We start from the raw sequence: 19,525 nt of genomic DNA, 5'->3' as shown, positions 1-19,525 counted from the left end.
TGACAATCACTTACGTACTAACTGTTGTAATTGGTGTGTTAATTGCAACTAGTCATGTGACTATTTTGAATTGTTTTCCATGTTTTGTGCATGTCTTGGTCTTCTGTAAAAATTTTATCATTTGCGTTGAATCTATTACTAGCCTCCTACAGACCTACACCTACAGTCCTACAGACCTACATGGTAAACCTGGCTATAGCGGACCCCGATGGTTGGTTGCGAACTGAATGTGGACCGGCATTTAAAAACTTTGAGTACCCCTGCTGTAGGTCAAGGTTTCAAAAGCTTGTCGGTCTGGTTCACCTGCATACCTCTCTCCATTTCTTCCACTTCTCTTTTGCCTTTACATCACTCATGACCTCCTCACCCCTCCAACTCCTGACTCAACGAAACCTTGTCCATTAAACCCCAGCTGGCCTTACCATTCAGTTTTGGCTCCATTCTGGTACCAACCCTTATTTTTTTTATATCCTTCCTCCGGTCCCTCTGGGCATCCCGGCTGGGTGCCACCCCCAGCCAATTGTCACAATATAATTATATAAATACTTCCATTTGCTATATTCCTTACTGTCCCTCTGTCACAATGTAACTGAAGCAATCCAGCTGTACATTTGTGAAATATATTTTGTGATGCCCTTTAACCCTAAGTGTATTGTTTTTATTGTGGGTTCCAATAACTCAGCGACACGTTGTTTGGAAAAGAGTAACTCTTTACTTGAACAGTCATAGACGTGTACAACAACTTCTTCAAGAAACCAACTCCCATTACCACTTCCTGTATGTAAATTACTTAAGACGTTACTGTTAGCTCTCAAATTCACAGATCAACATCAACTGTCATTACACTAAGTATCCTCTTTCTTATAAGGAAAAGGTCTGCAACGGTTATCTGGCTACTTGTAATGCAGAAAGGTTCTAAGCTTCTCAGTTACAGAGATTTTGCACTGCCTCCTACTGGCTTGAAAGAGTAACTTCAGCCTCATGCCAAGCCTCAGGTTCTGTCTTTCTTTCTCTGTCCCCCACCAAGACCATCTACAGCTTGAACTGCTCCCTAAATGTCACTGCACGTCTTCCATGGCATACAGTGACATACTTTATCAACCCAAGTAGTGTCTTTCCTCCCTGCATTGGCCTTGGCAGGGTTTTTCTCCATCCTGTTACAGCCTGGTGTCACCTTTGACACCTTTGTCACCCTGAGTTTAGCAGCTTGCTGACCATACACAAGGAACATTTAACCAGGAACATACAGTATTTCAGAATATACTTTGTATATAAATGTTTTTATGTTATGGCAAATTGGGACAAATGGTGTTATTCTACAAAATCTAAAAGGCTCTTAATGACTAGTCAGTTAGCTTGAGGACCACGGACTGCACTGCATGTAATCGGCCTCATTTGAGCCTAGTTAAATGAGGTGCTTGCATTTTAAATCCAGGACTTTCCCTCCAGTGTCTCCTACTACATCCTGTACTGCCCTCCATATGCACATCCACAAACCCACTTAGATTTAATGAAGCTATTTTTTCTACAAGTCATCCCCACTTCTTGTGCCATGTATGGGATGTCACCTTTCACATCTAAGATACACATGAACGATTTAGGGTTGATGAGCTTTCTGATGACTACATGATTCCCTCATGAGACATCACATCTCACTCTATCTCTTCTTCTCTCCTGAGGAATTTTCTCTATGTGATAGTCAATAAATCCTCTTTTCATTTTCAGGTGGTTATGGATTCCTGAGTTCCACAGGTCTGATACTACATACAGTACACTATTTAATAAGACCTTATCTAAACTACTTCAGGAAAAAGCAGAAATCCAAGAACAGACTAAGCTGTGAGTAACTTTATTCAGAATAGACTAGCTTTATTACTTTCATGAAAACATCTATGCACCTTACTGTTATACATTGAAAATATTTCTCCACAAGTTTGTCCATAGGATAATGTGTACAATGGAAACAGTGCCAGGTGCTCCAAATATTTGTGTAGTATACATAATGCTAACTTTAAAGAGTAATGCTTACAAATGCAGACTGGCCTCAGTATTGGAGTTTTAATATAAATAACAGTGTCTACATAAGTGTTTCTGTACAGACATATTGCATTAAAGAATTACCTGTATAAGAACTGGCTGCCCAAGTCGCACAGCAGTCTCAATGGTCTTCATATAGTTGGGGTCAGAGGCTGAGACTTTCTTAAGGTTGGCACCTTCCATATGGCAGATCCATTCATAAGCTTGTTCTTGTGGATCGATCAGTAGTGGCCAATGAGAGCTTTTCTTTATAAGAATAGCATTTTCAATGGAATTCTGATCTGGCGGTAATCCTTCACTTCGCCACTTCCGAAGCTGATAAATAGATGAAGTGCTTTTAATTTAGACATGAAGAGTAAATTGTCCAATAAAAACAAACCATTCAGTTACAAGCAGAAACCTCAACTTGTTACAATAGGCTGCCAAGCGTCATCATTTACATTTTCTATTTTTTTTAATTCTCTTTGTGTTTTTAAATTATGCTGTACAGTACATATTTTTGGGGGGTTTCACACACACGGAATCCATTTCTAATATTAGCTTATTGATTCAAATTTAGAATTTTTGAACATCATTTTGTTTTGCAGATGGGCACATCATTTGTTTTCATTATAATAAATAACTTAATGCATTCAAATTGTGTGGCAATGACTTTGCCAGCATGTTGGAATAAGGGGCACTTTCAACACATTAAAATACAATTTTCAAACTTCTTATGTAATAGGGTTACACAGTGCTAGAGCATTTTTGGCAGCATTAGGTGCAAGGTAAGATCAAGTACTAGATAGAATGTCAGGTCATCACAGAGACCATGTACAGTTTGTACTCACCAGTTTTCACTGCTTTTGTTACTTACTGTATGTTCACGCCACTTTGGTGAAAAATGTGTCTGGGCCTTAAGAATGCACACAGTTCAATGAATCTCAGAAACTTCAGCGCAAACACAGAACCAACATGGCTGCTTAAGCGCAGATATAACTGAGAGCTGACAAAACAATCACTGACCTTGCTGAACTTGGTGTGAAACAAAACTTCTTGTCATAATTTTCCCCAGTTACATTGTAAGAATATTAGTTTTATAGTCTTTGAGTCTCATTACTATTACCTAAATCATAATCTGAAATTAACTTTGTGGTTCTTTACTAATTTTTGCCAGCCATTTTGTTATACAGTGATAACTGACATTTTGAGGTACCTGAATATTTTGTGGTTAGCAACACGTTCCTGATGCTGTCATGTGAGTGTTATGATTGCTACTTACAAACATGGTGAAAGTGGTGTGAGACTTCCTGAAAGCTCCATCAGCAGGCCCAGACCTTTAAAGACCTGCCCACACAAGACCACAGGCTGCCAGACCCCAGCTACTGACTGCAGGATTTGTTCTGTCCAGGGCCAAAATGGCAAGTTGGCTTTAAAAGTTCAAAAAGGTCTTCAAAAATATATCAAAAATGCCTTACAACAAAGGAGGTATATGCAAACCACTTATTTGTTGAGAAAACATAAAATAAAATATCTTTAGAAATTGAGAATGTATTTACTAAAAGCAAAAAGAAACACAAAATAATAGAAAAACAGGGAAAAACAGGTTTGCTGAAAATGAAGCCCAATTATGAAATCCACAAGCAAAATCCAATAACAGAAGTGAAAAATCCAGAGCCAGAAAATATCAAAAGAAATCAATACTCCCAGAACTGTTATGATTAACTCTCAAAGAACCACAGCTGGAACCCTCTCTCTGACTTCAATACAAAATCACAAGGAGGACTCAGCGGCTGTGATTTCTTTTCTTGTAACTTTCTCTTTGAAGTCTTGTAAAGCACTCTGAGCTACATGCTATGTATGGAAAGGTGCTATAGAAATAAATATTACTATTGCTGTTGTTGTGATATAAGGATGGCCCCAACTCCTAGGCATCTACCCATAAAATAAAAGGAATGGTGGAACATTTAAAGACTAGAGTACCGCTCCTGGCATTCATTTTAAATTCCCTAAAAGATACTCCTACAGTTGGTTTTCTTCATGAATTTCATGACTAAAAATGTTCAGTGTGTTCTCTTTTGACACTGGGCATGGGTGACATTACTGGATTATTGTTTTGGTTTCTGGTTTGTTGATGGCAAGCATCCTTGATGCTTACATACAGAGTAGTCCTTGGGACTGCACCTTTTTATATGGAGACACACGTGAGGTCCTTTGCTCCATCTTGACCACTCAGATCTGCTGATGAATGGGGTCTGGTGATGCTACCTTTCTGGGCTATCAAATCTCAGTCCAGACTCTTTTCATGTGTAGCTCCTGGCTGTGGGAATGAGCTGCCTACCTCATTTCAAAACTCTGACTCCCTCAATGTGTTTAAGAAGCATTTGAAGACTCATGAACTTCTGTCAACGTGATATTAGCTGTTACGTTTTATAAATCTGGCAGTTTTAACTAGCTAGTATTTTGTTTTAAACTTTTCACTCGTGGAAATCAATTTTGTACCCTAGTCCTTTAACACTTGTTTCCAAACAGTCCCTAGACTGAGGTTTACTCGATTATGTTGAGCTCTTTTATAAGTCACTTTAGATCAGGGGTCACCAACTCCAGTCCTGGAGAGCTACTGTGGCTGCAAGTTTTCATTCTAACTTTTTTCTTAATTAGTGACCAGTTTTTGCTGCTAATTAACTATTTCCCTTTATTTTAATTGACTTTTGTTGAGACTCTGACCACTGAATTGATTCTTTTTTCCTTAAACGGCACCTAAACATAAATTTGATGTGAAGTAGTGAGTCAACAGATGACCAACTAAGTTGGGGCTGCAAACTCCAATCTTCATTCAGGTTCTTAACTTAAAGTCAATTCTCGTTGCTAATTAAACCCGTTATTTAATTTCACGGCACTCATTCTGCCATGGCAGACAGTTCCAAAACTGTTGATTTTCTTTTATAAGAGTGCTGTCAAAATGTATTTGTGGACCTGAGCAGATCAACTTTACTGAGGCCTTCGCTTTTTTTTATTTTCAGTTATTGCGTGATGGACGCAGGTTGTTGTTTATGTGTTGGTTCATTTTATGTCTTAATATTGTTTGATTGCGTCCTGCGGTGGGTTGGCGCCCTGCCCAGGATTGGTTCCCTGCCTTGCACCCTGTGTTGGCCGGGATTTGCTCCAGCAGACCCCCGTGACCCTGTGTTCGAGTTCAGCGGGTTGGAAAATGGATGGTTGGATTGTTTGATTGCTAATTAAGGAAAAAAATCAATAATTTAGGGGCCTGAGTTTTACGTTGTGCATCAATTAAAATTAAGGCAAAGAGTTAATTAGCAGCAAAATCTGGTCAGTAATTAAGAAAAGGGTTAGAATGAAAATCTGCAGCCACTGTAGCTCTCCAGGACTGGAGTTGGAGACCCCTGCTTTAGATAAAAGCATCTGCTAAGAAAATAAATGTTAATGTAAATGTTTTTTTTTATATATATTTTATTAATTTTATTGTAATCATTCCATACAAATAGATACATTTTTACAAAAAATAGGATTGAAAACAAATCAAACCCCACCCCTGAGAAGGAGAGCATGGCCAAAGGAGTAATACTTAAAGCTTATAAACATACCTAAATTGTTGAGTTTAATAGGGCAATAAAGATAAATGGAGAAGAAAAAGAAATGCAGAGATAATTATCTCTTCTTATTGTAAAATTTTATTGATTAGATCCTGCCAGGTTTTGAAAAAGTTCTGTACAGATCCTCTAACTGAGAATTTGATTTTTTCCAATTTCAAATAATATAAAACATTGGTTTCCCACTGACTTATAAGAGGAGAGTTAGGATTCTTCCAATTTAACAAAATAAGTCTACGTGCCAAAAGTGTAGTGAATGCAATCACAGTTTGTTTGTCCTTCTCCACTTCAAATCAAGGCACTTAAAAATTTTGGTCCAAAATGATGTTAATTTGGTGCAGGCCCAAAAAATGTGACTCAGTGAGGCAGGAGCTTGGTTGCAGCGTTCGCAGGTTGGATCTTGCCCTGTAAATATTTTGGACAGTTTTAAGCGAGACAGATGAGCTTGATATATAATTTTGAGTTGAAAAATTGTATGCTTTGCACATATGGAGCTCGGGTGAATTCTCTGTATTGCTACCTTACACTTCTTTTCTGATGTATTAATTAAGAGATCTTTTTCCCATTGTCCTCTTGGATCTTTGAAAGGAAGGGACTCTAATAAAATTTTATATATTGCAGAAATGGTGTCTAAGTCCTCGAAATTGAGCAGTATTCTTTCCAGCATGGTGGAGGATATGAGATGAGGAAAATCGGGCAGGTTCTGTTTGACAAAGTTCCTAATTTGAAGATAGTGAAAGAAATGTGTAGCTAGAAGGTTAAATTTGGAATGTAATTGTTCAAAGGATGCAAAGATATTGTCTATATAAAGATCTCTGAGCAATTTAATCCCAAATCTTTTCCAGATATTAAAAACTAGATATGTTTGCAAGGGTTGAAAGAGGTGGTTCTCCTGCAGAGGTGCAACAGATAAAAGATTTTCCATCTTAAAATGCTTTCTAAATTGGTTTCATGATCTGAGTGAATGAAGCACAATTGGGTTATTAGTATATATTGCATTTTTTGGGGCGCAGAGCAGGGAATATAAAGAAATGCTGCAGGATTTTACTTCTGTTGCGGACCAGACCTGTGTATGTTCATTTATTTGTGTCCAGGTTTTTATAGCTTGTATGTTTGCTGCCCAGTAATAAAACTGAAAATTAGGTAGAGCCATGCCACCTTCTGCTTGAGGTCTTTGTAGGGTCGCTCTTCGGATACGTGAATGTTTTGAGTTCCAAATAAATTAGGTTATGGTTGAATCTAATTGCTTAAAAAATCATTTATTGATGTATATTGGAAGCTTTGGGAGGATATTCATCTTAACAACGTTAATTCTTCCAGCTAGAGTGAGATGAAGGGTTGACCATCTATGCAAGTCTTGCTTAATTTTTTCCATACAGACGGTGAACTTTTGTTGATAAAGAGCTTTATGTTTACTTGTGATATTTCCATCCATCCATCCATTTTCCAACCCGCTGAATCCAAACAGGGTCACGGGGGTCTGCTGGAGCCAATCCCAGCCAACACAGGGCACAAGGCAGGGAACCAATCCCGGGCAGGGTGCCAACCCACCGCAGGACACACACAAACACACCCACACACCAAGCACACACTAGGGCCAATTTAGAATCGCCAATCCACCTAACCTGCATGTTTTTGGATCGTGGGAGGAAACCGGAGCGCCCGGAGGAAACCCACGCAGACACGGGGAGAACATGCAAACTCCACGCAGGGAGGACCCGGGAATCGAACCCAGGTCCCCAGATCTCCCAACTGCGAGGCAGCAGCGCTACCCACTGTGCCACCGTGCCGCCCACTTGTGATATTTACCCCCTAGGTATTTAAACTGATCTGCTATGGTAAAAGGTAGGGTGTCCAATCTAATATTATATGCTTGAGAATTCACTGGAAAGAGTATACTTTTATTCAGATTAATTCTGAGACCAGAGATCTTTTGAAATTCTGTAAGCGCTGTTAAAACTGCAGGCACAGTGTTTTCTGGGTCTGATATATACAAAACCATATCATCTGCATATAGAGAAATTTTCTGTTCCAGTCCTTCTCTGATAATCCCCTTTATCTGATTAGAATTTCGACAGTGGACCGCCAGTGGTTCAATGGTGATTGCAAACAGCAGTGGTGACAAGGGACATCCTTGTCTGGTGCCACATTCTAGTTTAAAGTAGTCTGAACAAATGTTGTTAATACAAACTGAAGCTTCTGATTTGGTATACAGTAGTTTGATCCATCTACAAATATTTGGGCCAAACCCAAATTTCTCTAATGTAGTGAAAAGGTAGTTCCATTCAATCATGTCAAATGTTTTTTCTGCATCCAATGATAATAATATCTCTGGGGTGTTTGACTTTGCTGGTGAATATATTACATTAAACAGGCGTCGAAGATTGGAAGATAAGTGTCGGCCTTTAATAAATCCAGTTTGATCCTGTGATATTACCGAAGACAGCACTTTCTCCATCCTTCTAGCTATAATTTTTGAGAGTATCTTAACATCATTATTCAGAAGTGAAATTGGTCTGTATGATGCACATTGTAACAAGTCCTTATTTTGTTTAGGAAAGACGGTGATTAATGCTTGACGAAAGGTTTGAAGTAGAATGTAATGGTTTGTTCGACTCCTGGCTTCACTGCCTCTTGTTCTGACCTTCAGATTTATTAGCCTTCACCATCTCCTGGTCAATTTCAAACCATTTCTGTCAGCCTTCTTTTATCAATGCCAGAACACTTCAGTAATGAACTAAGAGTCCCTTAGAGTACCTGCCAATCTAGAGGAGCCTAAATATTACATTACATCCTTATTCTTACATTTGATGATTCATGGTAACTCCTCCAAGGTAAAGCACACTGATTTTTTCAAAATTAATTTCAATATTTGTCAAATGTCTCTTCATTTATGAACCCTCTGTTTACTTTATGGGGTTGCACATCACATAAGAGTCTAGGCAAAGCATAGTTATGCATGCACTTATGCTTACAACTTCCAGGCCAACTTAGTGTCTCCATATTAGCTAAACATGTATGCTTTTAGGAAGACTACAAAAGAGAAATCATACAGATATGGAAGGAACTTCACACAGAAGGAGACTGTGCAGGGAAAGAAAACATGTCTCTGGAGCATTGAAGAAAAACTGATGGCTTCTGTACCATTGTGCTACCCATGTGAAAACATAGCAGAGTATAATATGAATATGTATAAGAAGGGTACTGGTATACCTTGCAATGAATAGCACAACATATCATCAAACACTTAAAATATGCACTTATATTTGGGGCTACCACATATATGAATGATACGCTAAAATACTGATTAAACAAATAAAAAATGTATAAATCCAAAAAGCCTATGTGCAGCAATTGTTTGGTATATGTACTTGGCATGACCATACCTGCTTCTCTTCTGCCATTGCTGTTGACAGTGTGAATTCTGGAGTAACTGGGATAGCTTTTTGGATACAGAAATTCACCCAGCTCTGCAGCATCTGCTTACGGTATGTTGCTGTAAAAGCCCCAAAATAGGTAATGCATGCTGCTGATAGAAGAACATCTCCCACAATACCCTGTAGCTTGCTCTCCAGTTTACTCAGTGATTCATTCCACCGTACCTAATAGGAAAAGCAAAACAAGCTGTCCTTCCATTGTGGTATATTATTCATATGAGTGTGCATTGTATACAAAGAAAACTGGCAAATGTTATGTCTTATAGCATATTTGATATATGTTATATATATGTTTATAATCTTTTATACTGTATGATCTACATACAATCTATTTTTTCCTTTAAAATAAAGTCAAACAAAAGAGCACACACGCACACACACACACACACACACACACACACACACACTCTCTCTATCTCTATATCTCTCTGCGCATCTCTTTTTATGGCTCAGGATGGCTCCGCCCCTTCTTGAAGTCTGTAGACACTAAGCCCCCCAGAATCTTTTTTTGACAGAAGGGCGACTGGCCTCCTTATAAATTTACCTTTTCATCAGCCAGTGCGGCAGTTAAAATGGCAGCTCTGTGCAGCCTTTGGGTAGCTAATACTTTCCGTCTGTCAAGTTCCTCCTTCTCCCAAATGCTTTCATTATAATGCTGCTGCAGATTAAGCTGGTGACTCTCAATCTGAAAGTTATTAAAAAAAATTAAAGTTTTTGCTTCATAATGTACTGAAACATAATAAAGACAGCTCAAAAGTAAATGTTTTTTTCTTTTCATATACCAAATCATTAAAAAATTCTCTCATTGACAGTGTTATAATGATTTACATATCAAGTCAAGAAGTGTATTTTTCTTAAATGATGATATTTATAATCATATAAACTGAAATATTTACAAACAATAATTTTGCTTTATGACAAGAATTGGCAGAAATAAAATAGAAAGCAAAGAATGTTAATAGAAATCTGAATTCTGAAGAAATAAGTTAAATTGCTTACATTTTTTCTTTTACAGTTTTGGAGATCATGTAGATTACCAGGTACGATTTCAAGCAGCAGAAACATTAACTGAAATGGAAACCACTGCATTCCTGGTACAAGCAGCATTAGGCACAACACGTGGCCATGCAGCTCTGCTGGTGGTTTACTGTTTTGCCATCAGGAGCAGTTATTGGATGAGCAAAAAATTAAATATAAAAAATATACATGTTGAAGTAACCTCTCTTGAGGAAAACTGTATAGAAAGTTAATCCTTATTTTAGGGCCCATAGCATTTTTTTTTAAGATATGCAAGTTTCAACTTTTGGCATTGCTTTTAAAGGGAATATTCAGGAACTCTCAATGTAAATTGAGCTTTCTCAACAAATTTCCTTGAAAAATAAGTGTGCCAAATTTGAACAAAAGCAGTCCACAAGGGGCCAAATTGTTTCATGCAGACAGGCAGATAGACAAGAGGAGAACAGTAGACACTTTCTGCATTATTTGCAAACACAGTAACTATGGAGGTGGATCAGTCTACTTTGACACTGAGAAGATAACTGATCAGGTCTATGATATGATGTAATGCCATAATACAAGATGGACACATGGATGGAATTGGCTGGACATCGATACACACCATCTGCAGCATTTTCTGTTTCTCTTCCAGCTTCTTCTGAGCAATTTTAAGTGCTTCTTTTGCCTCTTCAACTTTCATCTGCTTAGGTGCAACATTCTGTATAAAAATAGCATCAATACTAATGAATAAAATGAACATTTTGCAAAACTAACTTTTTTAAAAGAATCCATTTTATTTAGAATGTTATCAATTTAGTGTATTTAGTATTTTTGGAACCTATCAATTATCCCTCACCAGTACTTTACATAAAATCAATGTTACATTAGGAAATAACTGCAATTTGTGTTTTTAAATGATACAAATATATAATAACGTAAAAAAAACACTGGCATGAGGCTGAATGCACTACGTTTGAGTGTCCTTTGTTGTCAGCCCACTACCAAATGTTACATGGAGGAATTACAAACATAACAAAGAACTAAATAATGCAATAAAATTGCACTCAGTCATATCAGTAATTCTAACAGTTCAGAAGAGACAAAACGTATGGATGATGAATGTAAAGATAGATCTTCATCTTTGGTTTGATCCCTCAGACTTAAGGAAAGCTGTAGGGGGACACACTCAGTCCGCCTTCCAATCTGGACAACACCACAAGCAACTGATCACTCCCATCATTTAATGAATGTGATCCTCAAAGCACAAGACACAAATGGAGAAGACCTGCTCAAGTTTTATACAGGTGTGTCAACATGTTTAAAAATAAGTGTCAGTTTAACTTTGAGTCTTTATATTTCATGAATACTATAGACAATCACGGAACAGTCCAAAACGTCACCAATTACTAACATCACACTACCTAATTCTCTGCATGAAATGCCCGACACTGCACTGTATGTGGGAGAAACTGGACAAACACTCCACAAGAGAATGAATGTACGCAGGTTCCACATTAAACGTGGCAACACAGATGTTCCTGTAGCAGCTCACTTCAACAGCCATGGACACTGTGAGAGGGACTTTAAAGTCACAGTGCTTATGGGCAACTTCAGAACACAGCAAGAGAGAAAAGAATGGGAAGTTAAACTCATACTAAAATTTAACACATTACAACATGGTTTGAATAGAGACAAGAGTTTTATGGCCAGATATGAGCATTGTTTGCATCTCTCGGACTGACGCAGACAACCTGACTACAGATCCACATTGTATGGAAAAACTCATCAGAAACTTCAAAAGACTTTGTTGGACAGTTATCTTATGAAAAGATCTTGCCTATACACTGTTCTCCTCTCTTGCTAAATGAATCTTAGCCTGGAGAGGTCTATTAATTTTTTACATCATTTAAAGGTTTTCCAATGCCGTATCTGTCCTGGTATCTATATAAACACAGAGAACTCCAGTTTCTGTATTACATCTTGCCTGAAGAAGGGGCCTGAGTTGCCTCGAAAGCTTGCATTTTGCAATCTTTTTAGTTAGCCAATAAAAGGTGTCATTTTGCTTGACTTCTCTCTACATCCATAAAGGCAAACACAGTACAACACCCTAGTACTACTAACATCCCACTAAGAAAGACATGATGAATTTTAAGAGTATGGATCACAAGATTTTAAAAATATCCTCAAACATCAAGAAGACAAATTAAAAACATGAAAAACATTTTTTTAGTTGGAAACCAATGGGTTTGTCTCTCATTTACAGGTATACGCCAACATCGAGGTCTCACATAAGTCATACACTGAAATCTTTGAATATGAAGGAAGCTGTCAACGCAGAATTACTGGAAACACTTCACTTGTTACTTAATTTTACTGTACCTGGAATGAAATTTAAGGCATGGAAGCATGTCAGAATGATGAGGTAAGAGGTCTGAAATCGCCATAACCTCTAGACAGTAAAATCACACAAGATATAATTTGTCCTAAATACTGCTGCCTCAGGGGTAGCTAACTGGAGTTTGCAGTTTTGTGGATTCACATAAAGATGCAAGGTGCTTGATCAAATATGTAACACCAAACATCTTTCAGAAGGCAAGCACTTATTCATAAGAAAAGCCTGCAACTCACCCAGTAGGTCACAGAAGGGAAATAAGGCTGCATTCAAACCGGTCGGACAGAGGTGAGTGCACCGACTTGTTAAAATTATCTTTTCTGGATTTAAATAGACTTGCACAGAAGAGCAAATCAGTAATTACTGGAATGTTGAAACTTAGATCTTAAAACAGCTCAGTAAGATTTTATTTAAAAGAACTTTATACTACAAATCTGTGTTATTTATCTTAGGAGTATTGAAACTGCTATTTCAAATGTTTAATGAATATTCTTACATTTGACAATGAATATTTAAACCACTGACATTATAAAAGCTGTGCTAAAACATTCAGAAATAAATGTACATTTTAGATAAGACTGGGTCAACCATCAAAACAAAATGCTGCTAATTTCTTGGCTGGTGGTAACTGGACTTTGGGCAACAAAAGTGTCAGGAAGATGCCCAGAGGTGTGTAACTGCACTCAGAGAGTAAGCGTTGAACGCACAGAAGTCGACTGCTTCCAACGGGGACTGAAGTCGATTCCACCGAAACTGCCACAGGACACATGGATTCTAAAGCTGGGTAAGTAATGTATAACCTAACAACACATATTTCATTAATTTCTCATATATTTAGGTTTTGTTGATTTTGTTTTTATTTTATGTGACTGCTTTTCATTTCAATATTTCCTCCCACTATTCTATCAACTTCCATATACATAAATAAACAATGACTTTGTTCTTTTGATAACGTGAAAGTACTTCTACTAGCAGGTTATTGGTAAACAAAGGCTTCAGAAGAGTGCATTGATTTTTTAAATGTATTCTGCAATTCTTTTCACTTATTTATCATGAGTAGAACAAACTCTAGAAGAAGTGGTCTTTTTGTAATTTGACTAGGTGGTTAATTTCAGTTGTGAGCCAGTGTCTGTGTGGAGTTGGCAAGTTCTCCCCATGTTAATGTGAATTAGTACTGGATGCTCAGTTCTCCTTCAACATCCCAAAGGGGAGCATGTTAGTTAAGTCTGCGGCTCTAAAACTGGCGCAGTGTGATGGTGATTATGTATAGCATTTCGGCCTGCGATACACTGATGTGCCATTGAGAGATGGGTTTCAGTTTTGTTTACTTCATTTTTAAAACCACAATTAGTAAAGATAATCAAGATTCCACTTTCTTCACATAAATAATAAGTTAAGTGACATAAACTAATTTTAGTACAGGTCGGTGGTGTGGTGCCACAAAGCTTCAGGGGTCATTCTTTAGTCCTGTGAGGTCTGTATATTCTGCTACACAGGTTTTAATCTGGATAATCTTACATTCAGAGAGATGTGCAGGTTACAGTAGAAGGTGTTTCCCTTTATGAATGAATTTTGATATTTGCAGGATTGCGCTCTATGAAGGACTGGAGTCACTTCTATGATTGACTCCTAGCCTTCTGTTATTGTGGCTGAAGTAAGCTACCTGAGCAAAACAGGTGCTCGGAATAACCGAACAAAGGAATGAATCAGTCAGTCAATTAGATTTTATGGAGTTTCTGTTGTGGATTATAGTTAGCTCTGCTGCCTCACAACTTACAGTATATTCCATAGCAGGAATCAACCTGCTTTTCTTCCAGGTATTTACCTGTGATGTGTGCTACTCTTGCTGGTCTACAGTTACTTGGATCGGGCCGTTCATGTTCTTCAGATAAAGGGGTAAGGTCTGCAAGCATCCGTTCTTTAGGAATTTCTCCAGTGAACAGAGGTTTATGAAAAACAAGGGGGCTCAACCCCCTGCTCGCTTCGCTCGCCTACCCCCGGTGTTGGGTAACCTGAAATACATTGATGAATGTATGAGAAATGTTTGTAGCTCCGTTAGTCGAGCTGTTTGGTTTTGGAGCCGAGACAGTTTTGCTTCCGCGGTTTCAGACGTGTGTTGTAGGCGCCGACGTCTATTGTTTTTGTCCATGTGGGCTCGTGTTTGTAGCTCCGTTAGTGGAGCTGTATAGTTTTGGAGCCGTGATCGTGACTCCATTAGTTCTCCGTTGTTTACCGTTAGTAATATGAATAATTGCACTTACTGTTAATACGGAGCGGTTTCTGTGGTTGTACTATTAATAATGCATCACTATAATGTGATTCACTTATGCTGTATAGTTTGGACGTGTGAGGATGACGTACGTTCAATACGAAGCGTTCGTTTATTCTTATTACAGTTTGGACGTGTGAGGATGACGTACGTTTAAAACGGAGCGTTCGTTTATTCTTATTACGCGTTGTAGGCGCCTTCGGCTTTCATACTAACTCAAGCCTTCCGTACTATTATGCTGTGTATGGTGGACCTTTGTGGACTCCGTACTTTTTCCCGTTTCACTCTGGGGCGGGGGGCTGAATCCTCTTTTTTGTGTGGCTGTGTTGTTACCTATGGGCGCGTTGCCTCATTTCTTATTTACGTTAGTTGAGCTCCTTTGTTCTTGAGCTGTGACGCGTTGTAGGCGCTTATTTACGTTAGTTGAGCTAATATTATACCTCCGGTGCCGTGTGTGTGTTTCATGTGGTAGTCGTTGTAGGCGCATGCGCCCTCCGTACTATCTCGGGTTTGACTATGCTGTGTTTTGTGGACGTTTGGGGACGCCGTACTCTCTCCGGTTTGATTGTGGGGCGGGACCTCGAAGCCTGTTGTGTTTGTTTTGTCTGTGAGTACTCATATTATTGTACTACTGTAATGTGATTCACATATGCTGTGGAGTCCGTATCTCTGGGGCTTCTGTACCATCTCGGGGATCTGCCTGCGGTGTGTTAGACGCACGTTGTAGGCGCAAGCACCTTCCGTACTATGTCGGGTTTGACTATACTGTGTAGTGTGGACGATTAGGGTTCCGTATTGTCTGTGCTCGTTGCTTTATTTCGTATTTCCGTTAGTGCTCGCTGTCGGCGCCTGCGCACTATGTCTCCTGCGTCCATGGGCATGCCATGTACCTGCTTCCATATCCTGTTTATTCTCGTTTAGTAATATGGATATGTCACGTGTTTAATCTAAGCAGTATTTCTCTCTCTGTAATCTCCAAAACACTAGACACTTCCTTGATAGTTCCAGCAACTGCTAGGTGGTTACCAACTTTTTCCCACATGACAAACTAAATTGTGAAAAAATATAAAATGCAAAAATGTAATCTGTTCCTGTTTGCCCTTACCACCTCTAATGCACTTCATTTCTCTCTTGACTGTTCTTTTACTACTAGAATACTGAAGGAATCTCTTTGGGTCGTCCTTTGCCTTTTCCACAGTATTTCTCTCTAACTGCCTTTTAGTATACCTAATACCCTGTTTAACATTTGCTCTTATGCTCTCATATGCCCTCTTGTTAGTGCTGCGATTAGACTTATACAGCTCTGTATTTCTTTGCAGCTTCTTTTTCAGCTCCTTATTTATCCACTGTGGAGCTTTCTTTAAATTCTTGCTGCTTCTAAATTATGGGATGAACGTGTCATGTATTGTATGTAAAACACTTTCAAACTTTCTCCAGTGGTGCTCCCTGACTGATTCCACATTTAAAAGCTTATCCCAGTTCACTTTTTATAGATTTTGCCAGATCTGTTCAAAATTTGCCTAGTTAAAGTTAAAATTAACAATTTTAGATTTTAAATATGCACTATGCCAAAACACTGTGCAATATTATAATACTGTCACTAGGCTCTGATGGTTCAATCACTCCTACCCCCTGGATTCTATCCTTATTACTAAAAAAGATGCACTATTCTAAAATATGCCCATTTCTCACTAACATAAGTCTAAACTCCATATTTTAATTAACAACCATTTCCAAGGAATGGCACAGTGGTAGAGCTGCTGCCTCACAGTAAGGAGACCCAGGTTCACATCCCAGGTCCTCCCTGCGTGGGGTTTGCATGTTCTCTCCGTGTTTGTGTGGGTTTACCCCCACTATACAAAGACATTCGGGTCAGGTGAATTGGCAATGTGTATGTGGGTGGGGGTGTTTGCCCTGTGATGGTTCTTGCCTTGTGCCCAATGCTAGCAGGGATAGGCTCCAGCCCTACCTTCATGACCTCGGCCTGGATTAAGCAGGTTAGCAAATTACAAGACCATTTCCTATGGAGAAGTTAAGCCAAACATCTCCGCTTCCTCCACCTTCATAACAGTAAAAATAAATATGTTCTAAGGATTCTCAACTTCTATTTCCTATTATAATATGCCTGAGTTTGGACTATTAAAACCTGAAATGTATTAAAATAAGGTGTATTTTTATTTACTGTTTTGGTAGTGAGATTCTGAGTTTTTTCTTAAGGTCCCAATTTCTTTCTTAAAGGAGAAAATCATCTAGAAGATCTACCAGCAAACTTTCTAAAAGATGTGCCAAACACAGAAAGTGTTAATTTGGAGCGTAATACCATTAAGTCCTTGCATCCACAGGCGCTATCAGGGGCCACGAGACTAATGCTGTTGAACCTTTTTGGAAACCAGATCAGTAGACTTCCTCCAAAAGGATTTCAGGACCAGATTAACCTGAGGTTTCTCATGCTAGGTCAGAATAAGATTAATTCCATCAAGTCTGAAATGTTTACTGGACTCAGAAATTTGTCGGACTTGGATTTACCAATAAATTCAATTACAACTTTACCTCCCAATGGATTTCAGCCATTAATTGCACTTAAAGTCCTGGATTTAGCCTTTAACAAGATCCAGAAGATTTCTGTCAAAGCTTTTGTTGGTCTTAAAGAGCTACAGTTTCTCAGTCTGGATAATAATAATCTTAAAATGATCCCAGCTGGAGTTTTTAAACCCCTGACTAAAATGGAAATGCTAGTGTTGGATAATAATCACCTTACAGTGGTTACGGCTGATATGTTTGAAGGTTTACCTAATTTACAAGAACTCTACCTGAGGAACAACGAGATTGGGACAATTCCTGAAGATATGTTTAAAAATACTCTCAAACTCACGCAACTGGCTCTAAGTGGAAACAAACTGAAGACTATTGATGGAAACTCTCTTTTCCAATTAACAGGTTAGTATGGTTTGACAATAATTTTCTGCATATTGTGAAAGTGTTTGTTAAGCAGGTGTGCTTTGGTACAGTCAGGGCACCAAATAAGAACAGCCAACTGAATGACGCTCCTCTTTAGCTCTACTGGTTTGCTTCCTCTTGTCTGGGTCTGTGGATGTGATCTTAAATGGGAAATCAACCACAGCAAACCTCATTTTTGATACAATATGTTGTTTTCAATTGCTGATGTTCAGGCTATCAAAGGAAACACCAAACACAAGAAAAGATTTATTAGTCTTTGAGTTGTTCGTCTCCCTAAACCATAGAGCGTCAACAAACTCTTGAAGGAGTCAGACACAAAAAATTAAGCACAGAAATATCCCTTGCAAATTTTGTTTCAATGGATTAATTTGTGGAGGAATTCGGTATTTTAAAATGCCCAATCAATCTTTATTTTGCATTCCTGTGTCCTTAGTTTGAATTATATTCCTGTCGCTTATTGTGTGGAGCCTGCACTCCTCCACCATGTCAGCATGTCTCAAGTTTCTTTCCTCACTTCACACAAATACAGGTATCCGTAAACTCTGAACTGACCTTTCTAGGATTACCTGCTGTTCTGTAATCTCCTGCAGTGTGATAATGGATGGATTGATAGATGGAGAGACAATGGGAGAATTGCTAGCTGCTTCATAAAGCACACAAGTATACAAAAGAAATAACACAACAGTATGGAGAGGTTGAATTCATATGCAAAAACAACAAAAAAATATGTTCAATATTATTATACATTTTTGACATTTAGCCTACTACTTTGAAGGCAGCAATGCCCCATATTATACATTTTACAAAACTTTGGAAAACAGGATAAAATAAGACATCTGGAATGTAAAATGTTCATATTACAAAGGTTCTAACCATGAAAAAACTGGAAAATAACCGACTTTGGGTGGATTGGCGGCTCTGAGGCTAGGGATCTGCACTGGCAATCGGAAGGTTGCTGGTTTGAATCCCGTAAAATGCCAAAAGTGACTCTACTCTGTTGGGCCCTTGAGCAAGGCCCTTAACCTGCAATTGCTCCGTCCTGGGTATGACGTTAATCTGTATGTAGGCCCTCCAACCTGCAGGGAGAAACCTGGGGGTTGGTGGCAAAATTGGCACTCCAGCCATCATAAAAAACTCACAGTGTTCCCACTCCATCCGAACTTGTGTGGTGCTGAGGTGTCACCCATTGCACGGCTGCACTCGGGTCCTAATCTGGGATCCTGAGTTGATTTGTCATGTGGTGGGCCTGTATCAGCGCCTGCTCCAAAACTTTCTCTCTCTCTCTCTCTCTCTCTCTCTACCTTCTCTAAAGCTGATGTCACAAACTTCAACTTTTAGTATGATCAATTTTGAGATCGACTCCCCAGTGCAGTAATGCTTGCCTCTTTTTGTGACAGTCAATGATCCGTTGCCAAATTTGTCTGAAGTTTCAAAAAGTACGGCAAGTTCAGCCACAATCTTGGCCCTGTTGTTCTGTTGTGGTACATAAAAGTTCTGTTCTGTGTGTGAAGTCCCAAACTCCCATGTTCCTTATTCCTTGTCGCTGCATTATATGCATTGCAAGGGTATGCATATTCATTGGTTGTCAGATCACGTGGACACAGACCCCACCCCTACGACTAAAGACAAAATTGTGGCAGGTCACAAGCTAGTTGGGGTGAGTCGCTGAACATGTCATGTTAGGAGTGTGCCATCGACAGCCTCTGACTCTCAAGCATTACTTAAATGAAGGCTGTGACTGAAATCGCTGTTAAGGTTACGTGATGTGACATGGCCATAAGACACATTCCTTTCCAAGTATACTGTATTACAAAATACACATTAAATAAATTGGAACAACTTGGTT

At 38.7% G+C, this 19,525-nt stretch overlaps 1 protein-coding gene across 1 annotated transcript in view; it reads right to left on the bottom strand.

Annotated features, from left to right (window-relative positions):
* The window catches only part of LOC114649281 (dynein axonemal heavy chain 6-like), a 217,343-nt gene that overhangs the window by 48,473 nt on the left and 149,345 nt on the right, over positions 1 to 19,525 (bottom strand). The window contains exons 56-59 of the mRNA XM_051924685.1: positions 10,683 to 10,778; positions 9,609 to 9,749; positions 9,014 to 9,229; positions 2,122 to 2,352 (exon numbers count right to left, since the gene is read on the bottom strand). Of these exons, the coding sequence (XP_051780645.1) occupies positions 2,122 to 2,352; positions 9,014 to 9,229; positions 9,609 to 9,749; positions 10,683 to 10,778 (684 nt within the window). The remainder of the gene's footprint in view (positions 1 to 2,121; positions 2,353 to 9,013; positions 9,230 to 9,608; positions 9,750 to 10,682; positions 10,779 to 19,525) is intronic.

The sequence above is a fragment of the Erpetoichthys calabaricus genome, chromosome 3 (assembly GCF_900747795.2).
Source record: "Erpetoichthys calabaricus chromosome 3, fErpCal1.3, whole genome shotgun sequence".
Taxonomy (NCBI): Eukaryota; Metazoa; Chordata; class Cladistia; order Polypteriformes; family Polypteridae; genus Erpetoichthys; species Erpetoichthys calabaricus.
This window is presented reverse-complemented; position numbering and strand designations above follow the sequence as displayed.